The 17,886-nt window shown below is 39.3% G+C and overlaps 1 protein-coding gene across 2 annotated transcripts in view; it reads left to right on the forward strand.

Annotated features, from left to right (window-relative positions):
- Positions 1–13,455: 13,455 nt before the first annotated feature.
- ACVR2A (activin A receptor type 2A) overlaps positions 13,456–17,886 on the forward strand; it is a 138,758-nt gene continuing 134,327 nt past the window's right edge. Inside the window, exon 1 of one of the 2 annotated variants that reach the window (XM_020984739.2) lies at positions 13,456–13,534. Coding sequence is in view for 1 of the 2 variants with exons in the window: in XM_020984738.2 (XP_020840397.1) it covers positions 14,079–14,133 (55 nt within the window). In the remaining variant the exon portion in view is untranslated. Of the gene's footprint in view, positions 13,535–13,764; positions 14,134–17,886 lie in introns of those variants that run through there. The other variant, XM_020984738.2, reaches the window with a different exon arrangement.

The raw sequence follows: 17,886 nt of genomic DNA on the forward strand, positions 1-17,886 counted from the left end.
TATCTTCATGGACATACATAGACAGCTTCCTCTTTAGTGTAGAGTCCTTAGGTATTATTAAGGTAATGGAGTATATGATTCCCCCTATAACTCAGTTATAGAGTCACAAGATTCAGTCATAGATGATGAGTTTTTAATGTGGCAACAAGGCATTAAACTAACTGTAAAATTGCTGCCATGCCTTTATGAGGTACGAACGAGTTCCTTGAATGAAACAGAAGGGAACAATGTGATTGACTGAGCAAACAAATTAGATACACCCTAGGGGTTTTAAATCACTTAGCCTTGGGGAGTTAGAAGTATACTGTTCTAAGTCAAAAGTTGAGGAAGGAAGGCTGTTAGAAGAAATCACTCCTGGCATGGAGGACAGGGTTTCTCTCTCCTCCCCTCTATCCTTCACGAGGCATGTCATTTGAAGCAGAGCTACTCAATCAAAAGGAGATACTTTACCTAGCCAAGAGCAGAGATACACAAAACATATAGAGACAGATAGTCACTCAAGGGAAACATTATGACTTTTGGCAGAAGAGAAGAGAGCCATCTATGAAGATGAGCACTCTGGGAACCTAGCTGTACAACCCTTCCAAGAGAGATGATGTTTCTGAAGGGGGCTACCTCTATAAAGAGAAAAAGAATTTCCAAGTTTATAGAATCAGTATATCCCAGGAACTTCCAGGCCATACAGAAAAGTATTAGTATTATTTCATATACACATGAAATGCCTTTGACACATGTATATCCTATATGTGGACTTAAAAAACCATTTTATTCTAAGTTTGAACCTACTCTTCCCAAGAACATTGTGTTTATATGTGAATATGCCCCAGATTTATGGAGGAGACTGTTTTGCAGCTACTATTTTTACTATGCAATTTTAGTGAATGCCTTTGATAAAAGCTAATTGCAATTACTGTCTGATTGTTAATGGGAAGTATAACTATGGAGGCTTGCGAGCTGTGGTATTAGAAGTGGTTACCCAGAGGTACCCTAGAACCTATGGGAATAGGGAATTTGCACTATGGGAGTTTGCACTCTGGGAACCCAAGCCATAAGTGCAAGTTTCAGGGATGACCCTAAAGGGAGTGCTACATTACAACATGTAGCTAGCAATTATTAGAATCAAAAGGTAGTATGTAAACATATGAATCCAACATGTATTAAACATGCAACTATGTACATATACATAAACAGTTAATGAGACATATTTTTCTTTGAATAACCTGAAAGGAGGGAAGTGTGGTAGCTCTTCCAATTTCATTTTAGTTTTTTTTTTGTATTTGTCAAAACCTTGACTTTTTTATGTATACCTACCTAGTCTACAGTCACAGCTGGAAAAAAAAATGAATACATCCATCACTTAGTTTTTTTTTTTAAATTCTATGCTTTTAAAATTAGTTGTTCTGCACAAATTTGTTTGGGCCATAACATTTTTTTTTTGCCTTAATGAAAAGGTAAGTGGCAATTTCTGGCATATTCTCCTTTCCTAATTGAAGGAAGTAGGTCTCTTCAGTTGCACAGGTCTTCTGAATGTGACATGCTCTATTTAGTGCTCTGTTTACTGCTTGAAGGGACAATTAATATGCTTATTACTTTAGAAACAGCATGGCTCATTGGACTAATTTTTGACTCAGGAGGTTCAACTTATAATACCAGGTCTGCTGCTGATTTAGTTTGTATCTTTGGGCAAACCACTTGCTTCTCTGTTTACTCACCTGTAAAATGGGGCTGAAATAGTCACTTATCTGTAGAAAGAGAGCTACATTGCAAACTTTATGAATACTAATCATTCTTACTAGCTAAAGGGATAGGTATTTTTTTCAAAAAGGCCAAAATCTGTTTTTGATTAAAATTTTCAGGTCAAAGGGGAAATGGAATACAATCAAGAACATTTAAGGTGTTTTTTTTTAAATTTTCATGCTTAAACAGGTGGGAGAATTCATTATAGCTAAACCTGAGAAAACTCAAATGAAGTTAAAGGCATTGTAGAAGGGAAATATACATTAAGAAGGCACAATTCCTGGAAATATCTCAAGTAGAATTTTTTTTTTAATTAATGCCTATGTGGCTAAAGTACAAATACCTTTTGTGTGCACATTTTAAAAGCCAGTAAATGTTGGATTACACATTAGTCTGGATTTGTTAATCACATATAGCTTTAACTCACAAGACCCAATAACATTTCTGAAATATTATATGAAGATTGCCTTCTTTATAAAATAAATAATTTTATAAATTATAAAGATGAAAAAGGATCAAAGAAAATGACATGAGAGTTTCAAAGAAAGAAAGATAATTTCTGACTGCATTTGGGAGAAAACAAGGAAACTTCATAGAGTAAAGAACATTTGAGGTGGGCCTTGCAGTATTTATAGTGGATAATCTTCAGAAATGCTTATGGAATAGTAAATTGTCCTGTTTGGCTAAAGTCATTGAGTATATAAAGGGAGACAGTGAGAAATCAAAATGGAAAGTTAGATCCAGGTTATTGTCAACCTCAAATGCCAAGTTGGGAGGTTTAGGTTTTATTGAATAGAAGTGGTAAGAAACTACTGAAGATTTCTGAGTAATAAAGGTATATGATTGAGGATATGCATTAGGAAATTTAGTCTGCTAATGATGTGAAAAATGGATTGGAGGGGCCAAAGCATGGAGGTGAGGAAACTGTTTGAGATTATTGCAATAGTCTTGGGGTGAAGTAATATGGGTCTGGACTAATGCAGTAACGGTGGCAGTAGGGAGTGGATTTGAGAGACCAACAGGACTTAATAAATGATTTGATGAGTACAGTGAAGGAATCAAAGAGGACATTGAGATGTAAAGCATTAAGGTCTGGGAATATGGTGGTGCCATTAACAAAAACAAGGATATCAGGGAATGGAGCAGTTTGGGAAGAGGGAATGTAGTTTTGGATATATTGAATTTTAATTTCTGATATCCAAAAGGTGGTCAGAAATATGTTTGGTGCTCAAGAAAAAAGTCAAGGTTAGAGTTTAGGAATCATTTGCATTAAGAAGATGAATTAAGTTATGGGAATAGATGTTATCACTAACAAAAAGGATACACAAAACAAAGAGAAGACAGTAGAGGACAAGGCATTGGGAAAATGCATACAGTATGCTTAGGAAGTTGAGCTAAATGGAGGACACAGAAAAGAGATCAGAGAGGCAGAGGGAGAAATGCAAAAGTCAAGGAAGTATATTTGAGAATACTTCTCCCCCAGGCATAGGGGTGTCTTAGAGATTAATCTAGAGTCAGATTTCATCAGCAGTGGCTACACACTTTATAATCTGATTGGCTCGAGTCTCTCCTACTGACCACAGATAAAAACACAGACTAATATGTCTTTTTCCAAGGGAGTTCCACTCTTCTGCTTTCATTGAGAATATGTAGAAAGCAGTGTGACATAATATTAAAAACCCTGGAATCTGAGTCAAAAGACCTAGGTTATAATCCTAGTTGTGTCACTATCTGCATGACCTTAGGCAAGTTGCTTAACCCCTTTAGATATCATTTGCTTCATGTGGAAATTGAAAGGATTGGACTAAGTGATACGAGATCCCTTCTAGTTTTAACATTTTATTAGTGTTGGATGTGTTTATCATCTATCAAATGTCCAGGCATCTGCATCATGAGGTATGTCAACCATGTATTATTGACACTAAGAATACCAAAAAAGAAGGAAGTAGTCAATCAACAACATTTATTAAGTGCTTACTATGTGATAGGTACTGTGCTAAATGCTGCAAATACAAAGATATAAGTGAAAGTCCCTGCCCTCCAGGAAGGAATAGCAACACCCTCAGACCAACTGCTCTGCTTCCAGCTCAGCTCCTGAAGCCATTAACCAGGAAAGCAACCCTTGTACTTATGTGGCAACTTTTTGTACAAGGGCCACAGTCCCTGCCTCAACAGCTACAGCTACTAAAGATCTGAAAAAGAAAACTCTCACCACCAAAGTCCTTGGCACCGTGGAAAGGTTCAACATCAGAAGCACATACAATTTTTGTCAGTGGAAATGACATGAATGAAGACTCATAACCTAATATTGTGGTGCTGTACGTTCCATGTATCCATGGTACCTTTCCATTTGTCTGGTAGCTGAAGCTCTTATATGTTTTGTCTCTCTCTTTCAGAATATGAGCTCCCTGACAGCAGAGAAGGTTGTGCTTTTCTGTTTGTATCCTCAGAGCTTAGCACAATGCTTTATATATATAAAATGAATATAAGTTAGTTTTGGAAAATAGTCAACAATGAAGACTGAAAAATGAGCCATTGGATTTGGTGATAATGAGATCACTGGCACCTTTGAAGTCAGCAGAGTATGAACAGAAGAAAGATTTCTGATGTTTGGGGAGTGGGCTCGTGGAGGTATGGAGTATAGTTTATTCTTTCTAGAAGCTAGGGAGTGGAAAGATGGATAGGAAATAGCTCAAACAGGTAAAAAGAATAGAAGGACGGTTGGGGAGGGTGATAGAGTAGCAGTTTGTAGGTAGAAGACAAAGAGCCATTACAAAAGGAGACAGAGAGAGAGAGAGAGAGAGAGAGACAGAGACAGAGAGACAGAGAGAGACAGAGAGAGACAGAGAGACAGAGAGAGAGAGAGAGAGAGAGAGAGAGAGAGAGAGAGAGAGACAGAGACAGAGAGACAGAGAGAGAGAGAGAGAGAGAGAGAGAGAGAGAGGACTGAGACAGCAAGGAGGTCCTGAAGTAAGAAGAAAGGAAGGATTAGAACAAAGGACACAGGCACAGAAAATCTTTTTTACTAAGAAGCTGGTATATTTCTTCTATGGAGGCAGAAGGGAAAAAAAAAGGAAAAATGAGTGAAGACAGAGATTAGAAGCAGGAAGAAAGGTATGTGACATAGATCACACCAGACTGGTTCCCTCTCAGTAGAGATCACCTGCTGAAAATGAGAGAGACAGAGTGGGACTGAGAATTTGGTGAGGAAAATGTTTGGAATGATCATTGTGGAGGATGCTACAGGTTGCCTGAGTTAAATAAAAAAGGTTGCTAAGCAGCGATTGTCTGGGGTTGGCTATCAAGAATTTACAGTTAATCAAGGTTAAAGGATTGGCAGAGTGGGAATAAATTTTGAACTGTTGAAATTGCTGACCATGGGGGGTCCAGACTGAGAAACCTCTTCCAACTCCCTTCCTTCATACTTCAAAATTTATGTCTCCATACCCATTCTCTCTATATTTCCTCCAGCCTCAAAGGAAGAAACATAATTTTTTCTGCACACAATACTGAAAGTAAAGTCAAGACTATGGTAAGTTAGTACTTACGTAGATTTGTGATTTAAGAGAAATATACTCTTTAAGAGTATATTTACATTTACACAGTTTCCCCTTTCTCCTTTCAGTTCTATTGTTGCAGTAGAAATCAATCAACCTTTCCTATTCTTCTATTGCTGGCTCTTTTAGTCATTTTATTTGTTATTATCTTGGATTTACATGTGGAGGTAAAATCATAAATAATCAAGCAGCACAGGGATCAAAAAGCAAAACAGAGCTTCAAACTGAACCCAAAATACAACTACCATAAAATTCTTGAATGGATTTAAGGATATTTTGGTCATCAAATGAACATCAACTCCTAAGTACATGGATGGATAGCAACACTGGGTTTGAACTAGAAAACCAACTATTAATACATGAAGACTCATACCTGTTTTTATCAGCTCATGTCTCTATACAAGCCACATACCTTCCTGAAGATCTTTGGAGCAATATTTTAGGCAATATCACACACTTGACAATAACATTCCAAAGAAACACTAAAATACACATGCAGATTCCTAAACTGTAGTAGATAGCCAACTCTTGAACTTTGGGCTTCATGAAGATTTATAATTTAAGATAAAAAAAATTTAGAGAAGGTTTAAGGAGTTACAAGGATTATTAATGACTTTTAGAAGTTGTAGAAATGGACAGAAAATTAAAGGATGAATTTAACTGATGCAAGGGCTGGGTAATTTAATGGTACAGAATGACAAAACAATATAGAAACAAGAAGAGAGAATGCTTAACTTGGTGGGGGATGGGTGAGAAAAAGATGGAAAATTAGTGAACCACAAGGAAATCTGAATTACCAATGTAGTGCATTTTATCTTGTTAATTTTGTATTTATTTCAAAGAAACCATTTAAAGTACTAACAAAGGCTAATTGCATGTAGGAATTAGAAGGTAATACCTAACTTACTGATTTCTCCAAAACAGAATTAATTTTATCATACAACTAAGTCTAATATAAAGAAATATGGGATGAATTCAGTGTAATCAACAAAAAATTATGAAGCACATACCATGAGGAGACCACTATATTTGTTGCTGGGGATATAAATATGACATCAGATACAGTCCCTTCTTTCAAAGAAATCATAGTCTAGAATGAGAGATAAGATATGGACATAAGTGGAAGACACGAAGACAAAAGAGAAATTAACAATACAAAGATGAAAGTCAGAGGGAGATCAGAGAAAGCTTCATAGTGGAAAAGGACCGGGTTTAGGCCTTAAAAGAGAGAAGGATTTCAACAGGTAGAGATAGATGGTGAGGAAAGAGACAGAGGATTTTTCACGCATGGGGGCCGCAAAGTTAAAAGGAAAGAGGCACAAGAAAATAGGATAAAAATGAGTGTCAGGGAATATTTCAATTTGTTTGAATATAGAGTACATATAGTGGGAGATGTGATTAATGAACATAGATTAGAACTAGGTTGAACTTTTTAGCAGATGACCTTGCTTCATAATTTCCTGTGAACACTCAAGCCATCTGATCATGAACACCCTTCTTTCCCCTCTTTTATACCTTAAAAGAACTCTATGGCTAACTCTCTACTTGTGTCTTTGATTCCATCCTAATACCTCCAAGACTTCGTCATTATCCATTTTCTTTCCATTATCTTCAAATTCTCCTCTCCTAGATTTTCTCCCTTTAGTTTCAAGCATCATTGGGTCTCCAGGATCCTATAAAACCTTCCCTCCATCCTGCCATTACCTCAGGTTATTATTCTTTATTTCTCCTCTTCTTCCCTAGAAAGTTTCTTTTTTAAAAAAAAAAGGCTACACTTGCTGCTCCATTTCATGAAACACTCATTCCCAAACCCTCTATTACCTTGGTTTCACTCACTACCACTCAAATACCTATTTTGGCCATGTCTGAAAATAGGTCTCATGTTGTACTCCAAGTCTTTCACTTCTCTATCAGGAGGCAGGTAGAATGCTTCATCATTAGTCTTCTGGAATGATGGCTGATAATTACACTAATCAGAGTGCCTTAGTCTTTCAAACAAGGGTGTATTTATCATGTTGCTGTCTTTGTATAACTTGTTCTCTTGGTTCTGTTTACTTTATCCTGCATAAGTTCATACAGGTCTTCCCAGGTTTCTCTGAAATCATTCCTCCATCTTTTCTTACAGAACAATAGTATTTCATCACATTTATATACTGTAACATGTTCAGCCATTCCATAATTGATGAATACCTTCTTAAATTCCAATTCTTTGCCACTTCACAGAGCTAATTTTTGCACATCCTTTGTTTTTCTGAGACCTAATCTTTCCCTTCTTCTCCAATTCTTTTTTCTCCCTTTTCCCTCCTATTGAGTGAAATGTATTTCTGATGACGTATGTACGTTGAGTTGAATATATACTGTTGAGTGAAATGTATTTCTGTACCCAACTAAGTATGTATATTATTCCCTGCTTCTACCAGTTCAGATTAGAGTGAGTGTTAGCTGCTCCCTGACCCCTTTCTCCTTGTTTGTATAGATTTCTGTTTGAGCACCTCAATTATATGAGATAATATTCCCTAGCCCTCTTTCTTTCCCTTACCTGGTGTGTATTACTTTCACCTTTACTTTCTATTGTTCATTTAAGATCAAGACATAACAGAACCACTTTTTTGTTGTTGTTGTTGTTGTTGTTGTTGTTTTTGGGGGGCTAGGCAATTGGGGTTAAGTGACTTGCCCAGGGTCACACATCTAGTAGGCATCAAGTGTCTGAAGCTGGATTTGAACTCAGGTCCTCCTGACTCCAGGGCCAGTGCTCTATTCACTGCGCCACCTAGCTGCCCCCATAACAGAACTACTGCAGGCTTTCGGTCAAATTAGGTTCCCTTTATGATCTCTGATGATAGAGTTCCAAGCAGACATATGTATCATCTTCTCATATTAGAATGTAATCAATTTATCCCTTAGGTACTTATGATTGGCCAAATATGTTCACCTTCTTAAGTTTTTCTTAACTCCTCTGTTTAAATCTCAAAGTTTCTATGAAGCTCTTTGTCTTTTCTTTAGGAATACCTGGAAGTCTTCTATTTTATTAAAGGTCCTTTTTTTTCTTCTAGAAAATTTATTTCTAGAAAATACTCAGTTTTGTTAGGTAAGTTATTTTTCATTGTAAGCCCTTATTTTTTACCTTTTGGAATACCATATTCCAAACTCTGTGATCCTTTACAGTGGTGGCTGCTAAATTGTGTGATCCTGACTGTGGCTCCTCAGTACTTGAACTCTTTCCTTCTGACCACAGTATTTTTTTCTTTAACCTGAAAGCTTTGGATTTTGGTTATAATGTTCCTGGAAGTTTTCATTTTGGGGTTTTCTTTCAGGACATGACTGGCAGATTTTTTTTCTATTTCTGTATACTTTATCTTATGGTTCTACAAAGTTTGCGTAGTTTTTATGATTACTTGCACAATGTTTAGAGTTTCTGGTCTTTCAGATAGACCAGTGATACTTAAATTTTCTCACCTCAATCTGTTTTCCAGGCTAGCTGTTTTTGCTAAGAGATATCTTATATTTTCTTCTACTCTTTCGGTCTTTTGACTTTGTTTTTATATTTCTTCTATGTCTCAGGGTCCATTCTAATTTTTAGGGAATTGTTTACTTGGTTAAGGTTCTGTACCTCTTCTAACATGTTGATAATCCCCTTTCTGATTCTTTGTTTCATAGCTAGTTTCTTTTCCATTTTCCCTTCTGGTGCTTTCATTTATGAAAATATTCTTAATTTTTAAAACCTTTATGTAATCTTCCCTAGGAATTCTATTTGAAATTTGTGCCCAAGCTTTTTTTTTTTTGAGACTTTGCTTAGAGATGTTTAGGAAGTCATTCTCTTCTATGATTTTCTTCAGTGTCCCTATTACCAAAAATAGCTTTTAATGGTGGGATTTTTTTGTTTGCCTGTTCTTCCATCACACTTCCTGACTTTGGACTTTGTGGGCAGATACACTTCAGAAGGGAATACTGGGACTGGTCCTTTTGGGAATGCTTTCTTGGAGTAGAGTACTATGTTAACTTTACAAAGCTTTCCGTGCTCCCAGTCAGCTGATTCAGGGCCAGGGTAAATATTATCCTTATCCTTCTGGTCTGATCTCTTCAACTTCTTTTTGGGTTTAAAGCTGAGCAACAGGACTGTGGGTTTGCCTCCTTTGGAGTTTCAGTAGAATGCTGTTGAACTCAGTTACTATTAGCCTGGTTCAGTGACAGAACTGTAGGCTTCCCTTTGGTCTCGGATTCCTGCCCTGGTCATTCCTTTGAAGACTTCATGCTGTAGTTAGAACTTAGATTATGGACTGTTCTTGTGATCAGAGCCACAAAGCTATTATTCACTTTTGAACTCGTTCCTTATTCAGTACTGAATAATGCTGATTGACTAAAGTTATTGAAGGATTGTAGATAGTCCTGATGAGGTAAAAATTTTGGAAAAAAAAAAGCTAAGGGCAAGCTCAAGTGGAAACAGCTGTTACTTATGCAGTAGGGGCTGAAACCAGTCCTTATCCTGGAATGCTAGCCCTAAGCACAGGTTCCTTCCTCAGTCTGCCCGGGATCTATGAGTTGGAACTAGGTAGTGAGCAATGAAGCTGCCATTTGGTACTTTCCCCCCACATCTTGCATGACATAGTGGTGCGCCTGTATGGATCTAGGATCTCATCTTGCCCTTGTCGTGGTCCTATTTTAGGTCCTTAGGTGCTGGAATGCTCCTCCTCGCATCTCACTACTAGCCAGACTCCATCTTCAGTGTCCACAGACTTTTCTATCTCCCTTTGGTGATCATGGCTGGAAAAATTTTGACTTTTAGAAATTTCCTGATCAGGATTAAAACTGGGATGTTTTTTAGATTTTTGAGGGGTTTTTTTTGGGGGGAGAGCTCACTGTACTTCTTGTTTCTTTGCCAAGATTTGGCTCTATCTACTCTACCCCTACCCCCTTTCTTTTTTCAAAAGTCTATACTTGGAACTTCTATTTCCTCACTATTCATTCCTCAAGTTCTTGTAATATACTTTTTGTTTTTACCACATTAGTGAATCTGTTCTCACAAGACTATAGCTGGCATATCACACTGGTGGACACCCACATTCAGGAAGAGGAAGATAAACCAGTGAAGCTTAATAAACCAGTTAATCCAAAAAGGATTGGTAGTCAGGCAGGAGAGAACAATGCCATATAAGTCACTGTAACCTGGAGAGGGTCATATGGAGGGGGTGTCCAATAAGGGTAATTCAGAGAACCAGATATTTTTTGAACAGGGAGTAAAAATATTCAGAACTATTCATTAGGAAAATTATTCTGGTAACCATTCATCAAGCCTTTATTAAAATGCCTGCTTGGCAGGCACTGAAGGTACAAAGACAAAAATGTAATATTTTCTGCCCTCTAGGAGCTTACATTCTATCAGTGAAGGCAACATGTACATATATAAATACTATATATGTATGAATACATATATATATATATATGTTATATATATGAGTATGAAATAAAACATAAGATATTGTGTAGGGAAGCATTAGAATATGGGAGACAGATACGGGAGACAATGTGCAAAGTCTTGGAGATAAGTGTTATATGTGAAGAACAGCAAGAATGTCAATTTGGCTGAATTGGAGATTCTTTCATGGAAGTGTAAGGATAGAATAGTAGTAGGCTGTGAAATAAAGGATGATTAGGAGAAACTAGAGTCAGTATGGCCACTTAGGAGCCAACAGTCAAGGCAAGATCTGATAAGGAACTGAAATTGTCAGTCAATGAGCATTTATTAAGTACTTACTATGTGTCAGGCACTGTGCTGAACTCTGGGAACACAAAGAAAGGAAAACACACTGTCCCCGTGAGGAGCACACACTTGAATGGGGGGAAACTACCTGTAAATAACTAGATACATACAAGATACAGAAGTGGGAGATGTGGCAGGAAAGGCCTCCTGCAGATTTTGGCACTTGAGCCGACTCTTCAACAAAGTCAAGGCAACTAAGAGGGGAGGAGAGAGAGCATTCCAAGTAGAGAAGACAGAGCCAGTGCAAAGGCATGAATCTGGTATGCAAGGAACAAGAAGCAGGCCAGTATAGGTGGATGTTAGAGTGGACAGGAATATAAGAAAAAGCCAGTTTGTAAAGGGTTTTAAATGCCAAAGATTTTAATTTCTCTCCCGTATGACTAAGTCTTCCAGGATTCCACCATCATTATTCAGCTGCCTTCTCAGTTTGGAACTTCCTTCCCTTAGCACTTGGGCCCTTCTCACTATGGAATATCCCTCCAGAGCTCTCGCTTCCTTCTCCCTAAGAAGTTCTTTCCAGGGAAGCCTTCATTTGGGCAAGTCTCTCCCCCCCCCCCAATGCTTCATCCCCCTCCATGCTGTGCTTTTGACTCTCTGGATTTTTACACCATACTCCTTTGTACTTCAGCACCATTCCCCCACAGTGGGTAACTTCGACAGAGGCTGACACTGACCTTGGGAGGATCATTTTCAGTTAACTGGTAGGGACAAGTTAGATCGCAAGGTGTTGAGGAATGAACAGGTGGAAAAGGGGGAAAACATGTGAGTGTCAGCTACTCTTTCTAGCAATCTTTTAGTGAATGGGAGGAGAAATATAAGATAATTACTTTAAGAGGTAAGTAAGGTCAAGGAAAGGTATATTTACGATAGAGGAGGGCAAGAAGTCAGGTTTTTTCTTCACTTTTGTCTCCCCACTCCCTACTTCTAGAATAGTACTATACAATAAAAAATACTGATTGACTAAAGTTATTGAAGGATTGTAGATAGTCCTGATGAGGTAAAAATTTGGGGAAAAAAAGCTAAGGGCAAGCTCAAGTGTTTAATAACAGCTGTTACTTATGCAGAGGTTTACAAAGCACCTTACCCACATACTATTCCCATTTTACGGAAGAGGATATCTAGCTTCCTAGAAATTAAACGGACTTGCCCACTTTCATATAACCAGCAAAGGGCAGAGGCAGGATTCAAGTCCCTCAGACAGCAGTTATAGTCCATTCTACTTTCAGCAAGTATTTGAATACTAACTAGGAGCTTATGTAAACACTATGCAATGCAAGTAGTAGGAGCCTGAGGATGGATGGGGAATAAAATAAGGAGTGTAGATTCAAGTTGCACATCAGGAGGATTTAGATTACACGCAAAGACTACAGTCCTGGCCATAAAGATTGTGAAATTCTAGAACGCTTAACCAGAGGAGACTCCACCTCCCCCGTTTTTTTACTTTTTTTTAAACACACGGGAATAACAAGTCCGAGACGCACCCCTGAGGGTACCTGGGGCGAAAGCTTGCCAAACACTTGCCAGCGCTCATTGGTGGCAGGGCTTGCACCGAGCCCAAGGAGGTCCCTTCCACCCGTGAAAAGGCAGTCGGATACCCGGCACAACGGAACACCCGGGACAGACCTCCCGGAAGGGCGCGGGTTCTAAGGGGGCTGCCATTGGGTCCGCCGAACTCTGGGTCCGGCGGAACCAGACCCACCCCTTGGGCCAGGGCTTCCAGCCCCCATAATCGGCTCCAGACACCGCCCTCTGGGGTCCCCAGCGCTGAGGGCGAGGGTGGGGGGCAGGGGGAGGCCCTGGGCCTCATTAGTGGCATCAGGGGTGGAGAAGGATAGGAAAAGCCCGAGGCTGCGGGACTACTGGGCCGCCTCTCCCTCCGCAGCAGCAACTGCAGCAAACAGGTCAGGGGTCGAGGGGCGCCCGCGCCTCTGTCTCGCGGGATCTCCCCGCAGACCAACGGCGTCGAGACGTCGCGGTATTTGAGAGAGAGGCGGGGGGGAGGGGGAAGAGAGAAAGGGAGGGGAGGACAGGCGAGGGGAGGGGGGCGGACCGGTTCCATTCCTTCCCCCTCGTCAGTTCGCCGGAGCCCCGCCCCCTAGCCCCGCCCACCGCCCCCCGCTGCCCCGCCCCCCCTCGCCTCGCTTTCCGCACTCCTCCTCTGCCACCTCCCTTTCCTAACCATCTCATCTCCTTCCCGGCCCCGGCACGCGCGCCTGCCGCGCCCGGCCTCCACCGGCCGTTCCTCGCCCGCTCCTTGCTTTCCTGCTTTGGGCCGGAACCGGAAGTTCGGGGGGCGGGGCGCCAAAGGGGAGGCCGAGGGACCGAAAAAAACTCGGCCGAGCCCGGAGCCGAAGCCCTGGACACGGCCGCCACCACCGCCGCCGCCACCACCGCCACCGTGACCAATCGCTACCACTGCCGCCGCCGCCGCTGCAGGCGTCGCGTCCGAAGGGCTCCCGGACTTTGGGCGTCCGGGTTGAAGGTCGGTCGGGACATCGGACTGGAGTCCACGATCGCCGGACTGTCCAGGCGGCAGCCGCCGCCGCCGCTGCCGCCGCCTCCCGCTTCTCCTCCGCCTCCTCCTCCTCCGCCTCCGCCTCCTCCTCCTTCTCCTCCTCCTCCTGCTTCTCCGCCTCCTCCCCCTCCGCTGGCGTTTTGTTCAGCGAGCTATGAGAGGGGAGACGAGTTGACAGTGATTTTGACAGTGATTTAAGTCTGCTTTTGTCGGTGGTGCCTTTCTTATTTTTATTTTTTAATTATTTAACGTTTTTGTTTTTTGGTTCGTGAGTGTGTGTGGTGCTGGGTTTTTTGCTTTTTTGTTTTTTGTTTTTGTTTGTTTCTGGTGTTGCCTTTTGTTGTGATTGTTGTTGCTGGTGTTGCCCACCCCGTGGAGCGTTTCGATCGAGGGAGCTCCGACTATGCCCTATGACGGTTGATTGGACACCGGGGGGTTTGGCTCCGAGGAAGATCCAGGGCACTGGATATCTCGCCAGAACTTGCTACGGATTCCCCGGTGCCTCGGGAAAATGGGAGCCGCTGCAAAGTTGGCGTTTGCTGTCTTTCTTATCTCTTGCTCTTCAGGTAGGTTGGAGTCGGACGAGTGTGGTGGCGGCGGCGGCTTGTTGTTGTCGGGTCGTTTTGCTTCGGTGGAGACTGGGGGGTTCTCCCCCCCAACCTCTTCACACTCTCCCCCCCCACCCCGGTTTGATTGTGATCTGGAAGCCTCCATGAATTTTTTTTTTAAATCGGTTTAAGTTAGCTTGGTTTGCTGACATGAGTGAATGCTCTGTTGTCGAAGTGAGTGAGAAAGTACGTGATCTGTGGCCATAACGTTGGATGACAGCTTCTGTAGGGTTTCAATTAAGCCGCAAATACCACAGGTGACATTTTATGTAAATATTTGAAACCTGGTAAGGCGGATTCCAAAATATGTAGCTTCATTTGAAATGGAATTCTCAAAACGAGTATTTTTAAATAGTGCATTGTTCATGAACATTGTAGTAGCAGTTTAGTCAACTGCTACTTAATTTGGTAGCATAAGAAATATTAATCTGTAATCAATAATATATCATTTCAGCTGGGTCTCACATCTTAAACTTCAGTGTCCAGCAGTGTTAAAAAAAATAGTTGCTTTTCTGAGAGTAATTAACTAGTATTGCATGCAGAGGATGTATTTGAGCTGTGTGTTATGCTAGTGTGCTGGATTTTCGTGTACCATTTGTAAGTATAGATTTTGCTCACCTACCTAATGCCTCTTGTTTTAAAACTCTTGCTTAGAGGTTTTGTTTTCTTAGTAGGAAAATTGCTTGTATAAAATAACCTATACTCAAAGAATTGAATTCTTTAGAGAGAATGTTTCAGGACTGCTGTCAGTGGTTAGAAGGATGATCTAGCTGTTTTTCTATTTGAAATTTTGATTTTGAGGGAATGTTTTATGGTTGCAACCAGTGGTTGGAAAAGATATCTAGTCTTTTATATTAGAAAATCTGTTAAACCTTGTACTACAGTCTAAAGGTGTGCATTCATATACACTATATATTGAATAGATTAAATATACTTTAAAATATACCAGATTTGTTTATCATAATATCCAGCACTTAATTGAGTAGGTTGTAAAGTGAAAACACTATTACATATCTGTCATTTGACAGTTGAATTTTTGTGGCCATATCTTAATCTTACTTGCCATAGGGGGTGGTAGTTTCTTTGTGTATCTCTCTCTCTCTCTCTCTCTCTCTCTCTCTCTCTCTCTCAGTGCGCGCGCACACACACACACACACACACACACACACACACACACACACACACACACACACACACACCACCCTCTTTGAATTCTATAGGATTTTGCTGAATGGTACATTTCCTTGTGGTTAATAAATGGATAAAGTCTAGTCTTATGTCTGTAGTGGTATTGATCAGTTCCGGGTGGGCTGAATGTGCTGTGAAATGGCGATCATTGCCAGAGATTAACCAAAAGAATCATGTCTGTTTAAATGGAAGAAGGAACGTGCTTAAGGCAGGCTGACAGCTCTTTTTGTGCATGATTTGGGAGGGAAGATGAACAATGGGATGACTAAAAAGAGTGAAGGCCTCGGTAACATTGAGTCTTTGGCTCTTGCTTGCAAAGTGCTTTAATGTTGTGATTTTTATTTTCCCCTATACTCCTATTCTACCCTCATATACTCTGGTTGGTGTATACCTCTTGTTCTTCTTGAGAGCCTTCTGTTGAACCCCTTTTTCAGCTCTCCTGCCTTTGAGGAGGAGGAGCATGACTGCCTCTAACTGCCCAAGGAATTGTGGACATTACTCCATTCCAAACCCACCTGAGTCACACTAATTGGTGAACAAGGTTGTTCTTGAGCAGACATAAGGCACTACTTCTGGAATAAGGAGGCTTGCTGTATAGCTCTTGCAGCTTTCTCCACTTAGCTTGCGAGCAAGAGAAGAGAAATTGAGCAACGGTTTTCCTGTAAGATCATTTTCACTAGGCCAGCAGGTAAATAGCCATAATTCTGCTGCTGTAGAATATTTCATTTACAATAAAACTGGTAGGAAAAAAGAAAATAAATGCTGCATAGCTTAAAAAGAAATTCTAGAGATCTAATCTGTTAGTAACATTTGAACAGTTTTATAACTTAAAATAATAGATTTCTAAAGGACTTCTTTTATCAAGTAGATGTGCTCTGAGTATTTTATTGTGTTGCCCCTGCTGTTGATTTCTATCTCTGGTATGAAACCTGTCATTATTGAAACATTTGTGATTATTTTTCTTTTTAAAATCTTGTTTTTCAGATTTATCTTTCTGGGCTATTACATATTCTATAAGTCTATTCTTTTTTTTTTAAATAATGAGTAATAGAGAAGAAAAGTTTTATTCTACATTAGGTTTTGTTAGACATTTTCTTAAGTCTCACAAACTTTCTCATTTAATTTTTCTAAATATTTATATGTTTATAAACACATATAATGTGTTCAAGGGTCAGGTTATACAGAGTCAACCTGTTGGATATAGGCAGGTGTGTATAACATTTAATTTGCTATTTTAATCTTCTAAGAGATATCTTAGGAACTTAGAATCATCTTAGAATGCCCTTCATAATCTCCTTGGTTTTGAATGTTTTTAACCTCTTTTCGTTTTTCATCTTCTAAAATGTGACAAAATAAAAATCTGATTGTGAATTCAGCCTTAGCATTTTATTTCATTATTATTTTCTTTCCAGAAATTTTTAAAATGTGAGGATGATTATAATTCTGTGCTCCAGGGACCTGGGTTTATCATGAGTTCTTACACTATTGTAATATTTAAAACACATTGGAAAAAGTTGAAAACTTCTTAGGTTTTATTGGGAACGGTACATCTATTAGCTATATTTGATGAAACAAGAAATGAAAACATTGTATTAACAAGTATTTTCATTCAATTCAGGTAGACGTTTCAGTTTTTCTTTCTGCTGTTAACAATGCATCCTTCTCCTGGCTAAAGAGTAGTTTATTTGAAATGCTTTATTGTGTTATAAGAGCCAGAATCTTTTAATATTGTATCTACACAAATTCAAGTTATGTATCTAGTGACATCCAATTCAGAAACAAAGAAACACTTAAAATTTCTCTGGTTTATAGAATTCTCCCAACCTTAAAACAAACAAACAAACAGAACAACAAATCATTTCTTTTGCCAGTGAATAGAATCTTTTCTGAAAAATAGAGAAAACCTGTAAGTGGATTGTTTTGGTAATCTTTAGTCAACTTTGTACAGGAAGACTTTTCATCTTTGCATCATCTTTTCTTGAATGATTGCATCTAAAAATACTAGAAAAAGGACTATAGTTCATTATGTGATTAAGATTTTCTATTCTACATTTTGATGACAACTATAAATAAGAGTGTTTTTTTTTAATTAAGGTAGAATACTTGTGAATACTTTCTTCAAGGATTAAATAATTTATTACATTTGCCCTGGACCCACATCTGGTTTAAGGATTTAAAGGATTTTTTTCTGTGTTCTTGTTGAGATGTCTTGAGGTTATTTATTTATTTTTTAAGCATAATGGCTGCAAGTTTTGTAATTGGATTGGGTTAATTAGCAATATTTAGTATCTCATTGTAGCATTTTGTGGAAGAGAATTTGAATTTAATTTTTTTTAAGGAATAATTTTATTTACGCAGTTTCAATCCCGGAGACCTTTTAAATTTATTTCATGTGTTTATTTCTTGTTTTCTGCGTGTGTGTGTGTGTGCTGTCTAGACTTATTAGCTACATTTTAGGATTACATTGAATAAAACTCTGACAAGTTCCCTTGCCCTTCAGAAGGATAAGATTTAACCATAATT

Source organism: Phascolarctos cinereus, unplaced genomic scaffold, assembly GCF_003287225.1.
Source record: "Phascolarctos cinereus isolate Bilbo 61053 unplaced genomic scaffold, phaCin_HiC Scaffold_726;HRSCAF=1367, whole genome shotgun sequence".
Classification (NCBI taxonomy): domain Eukaryota; kingdom Metazoa; phylum Chordata; class Mammalia; order Diprotodontia; family Phascolarctidae; genus Phascolarctos; species Phascolarctos cinereus.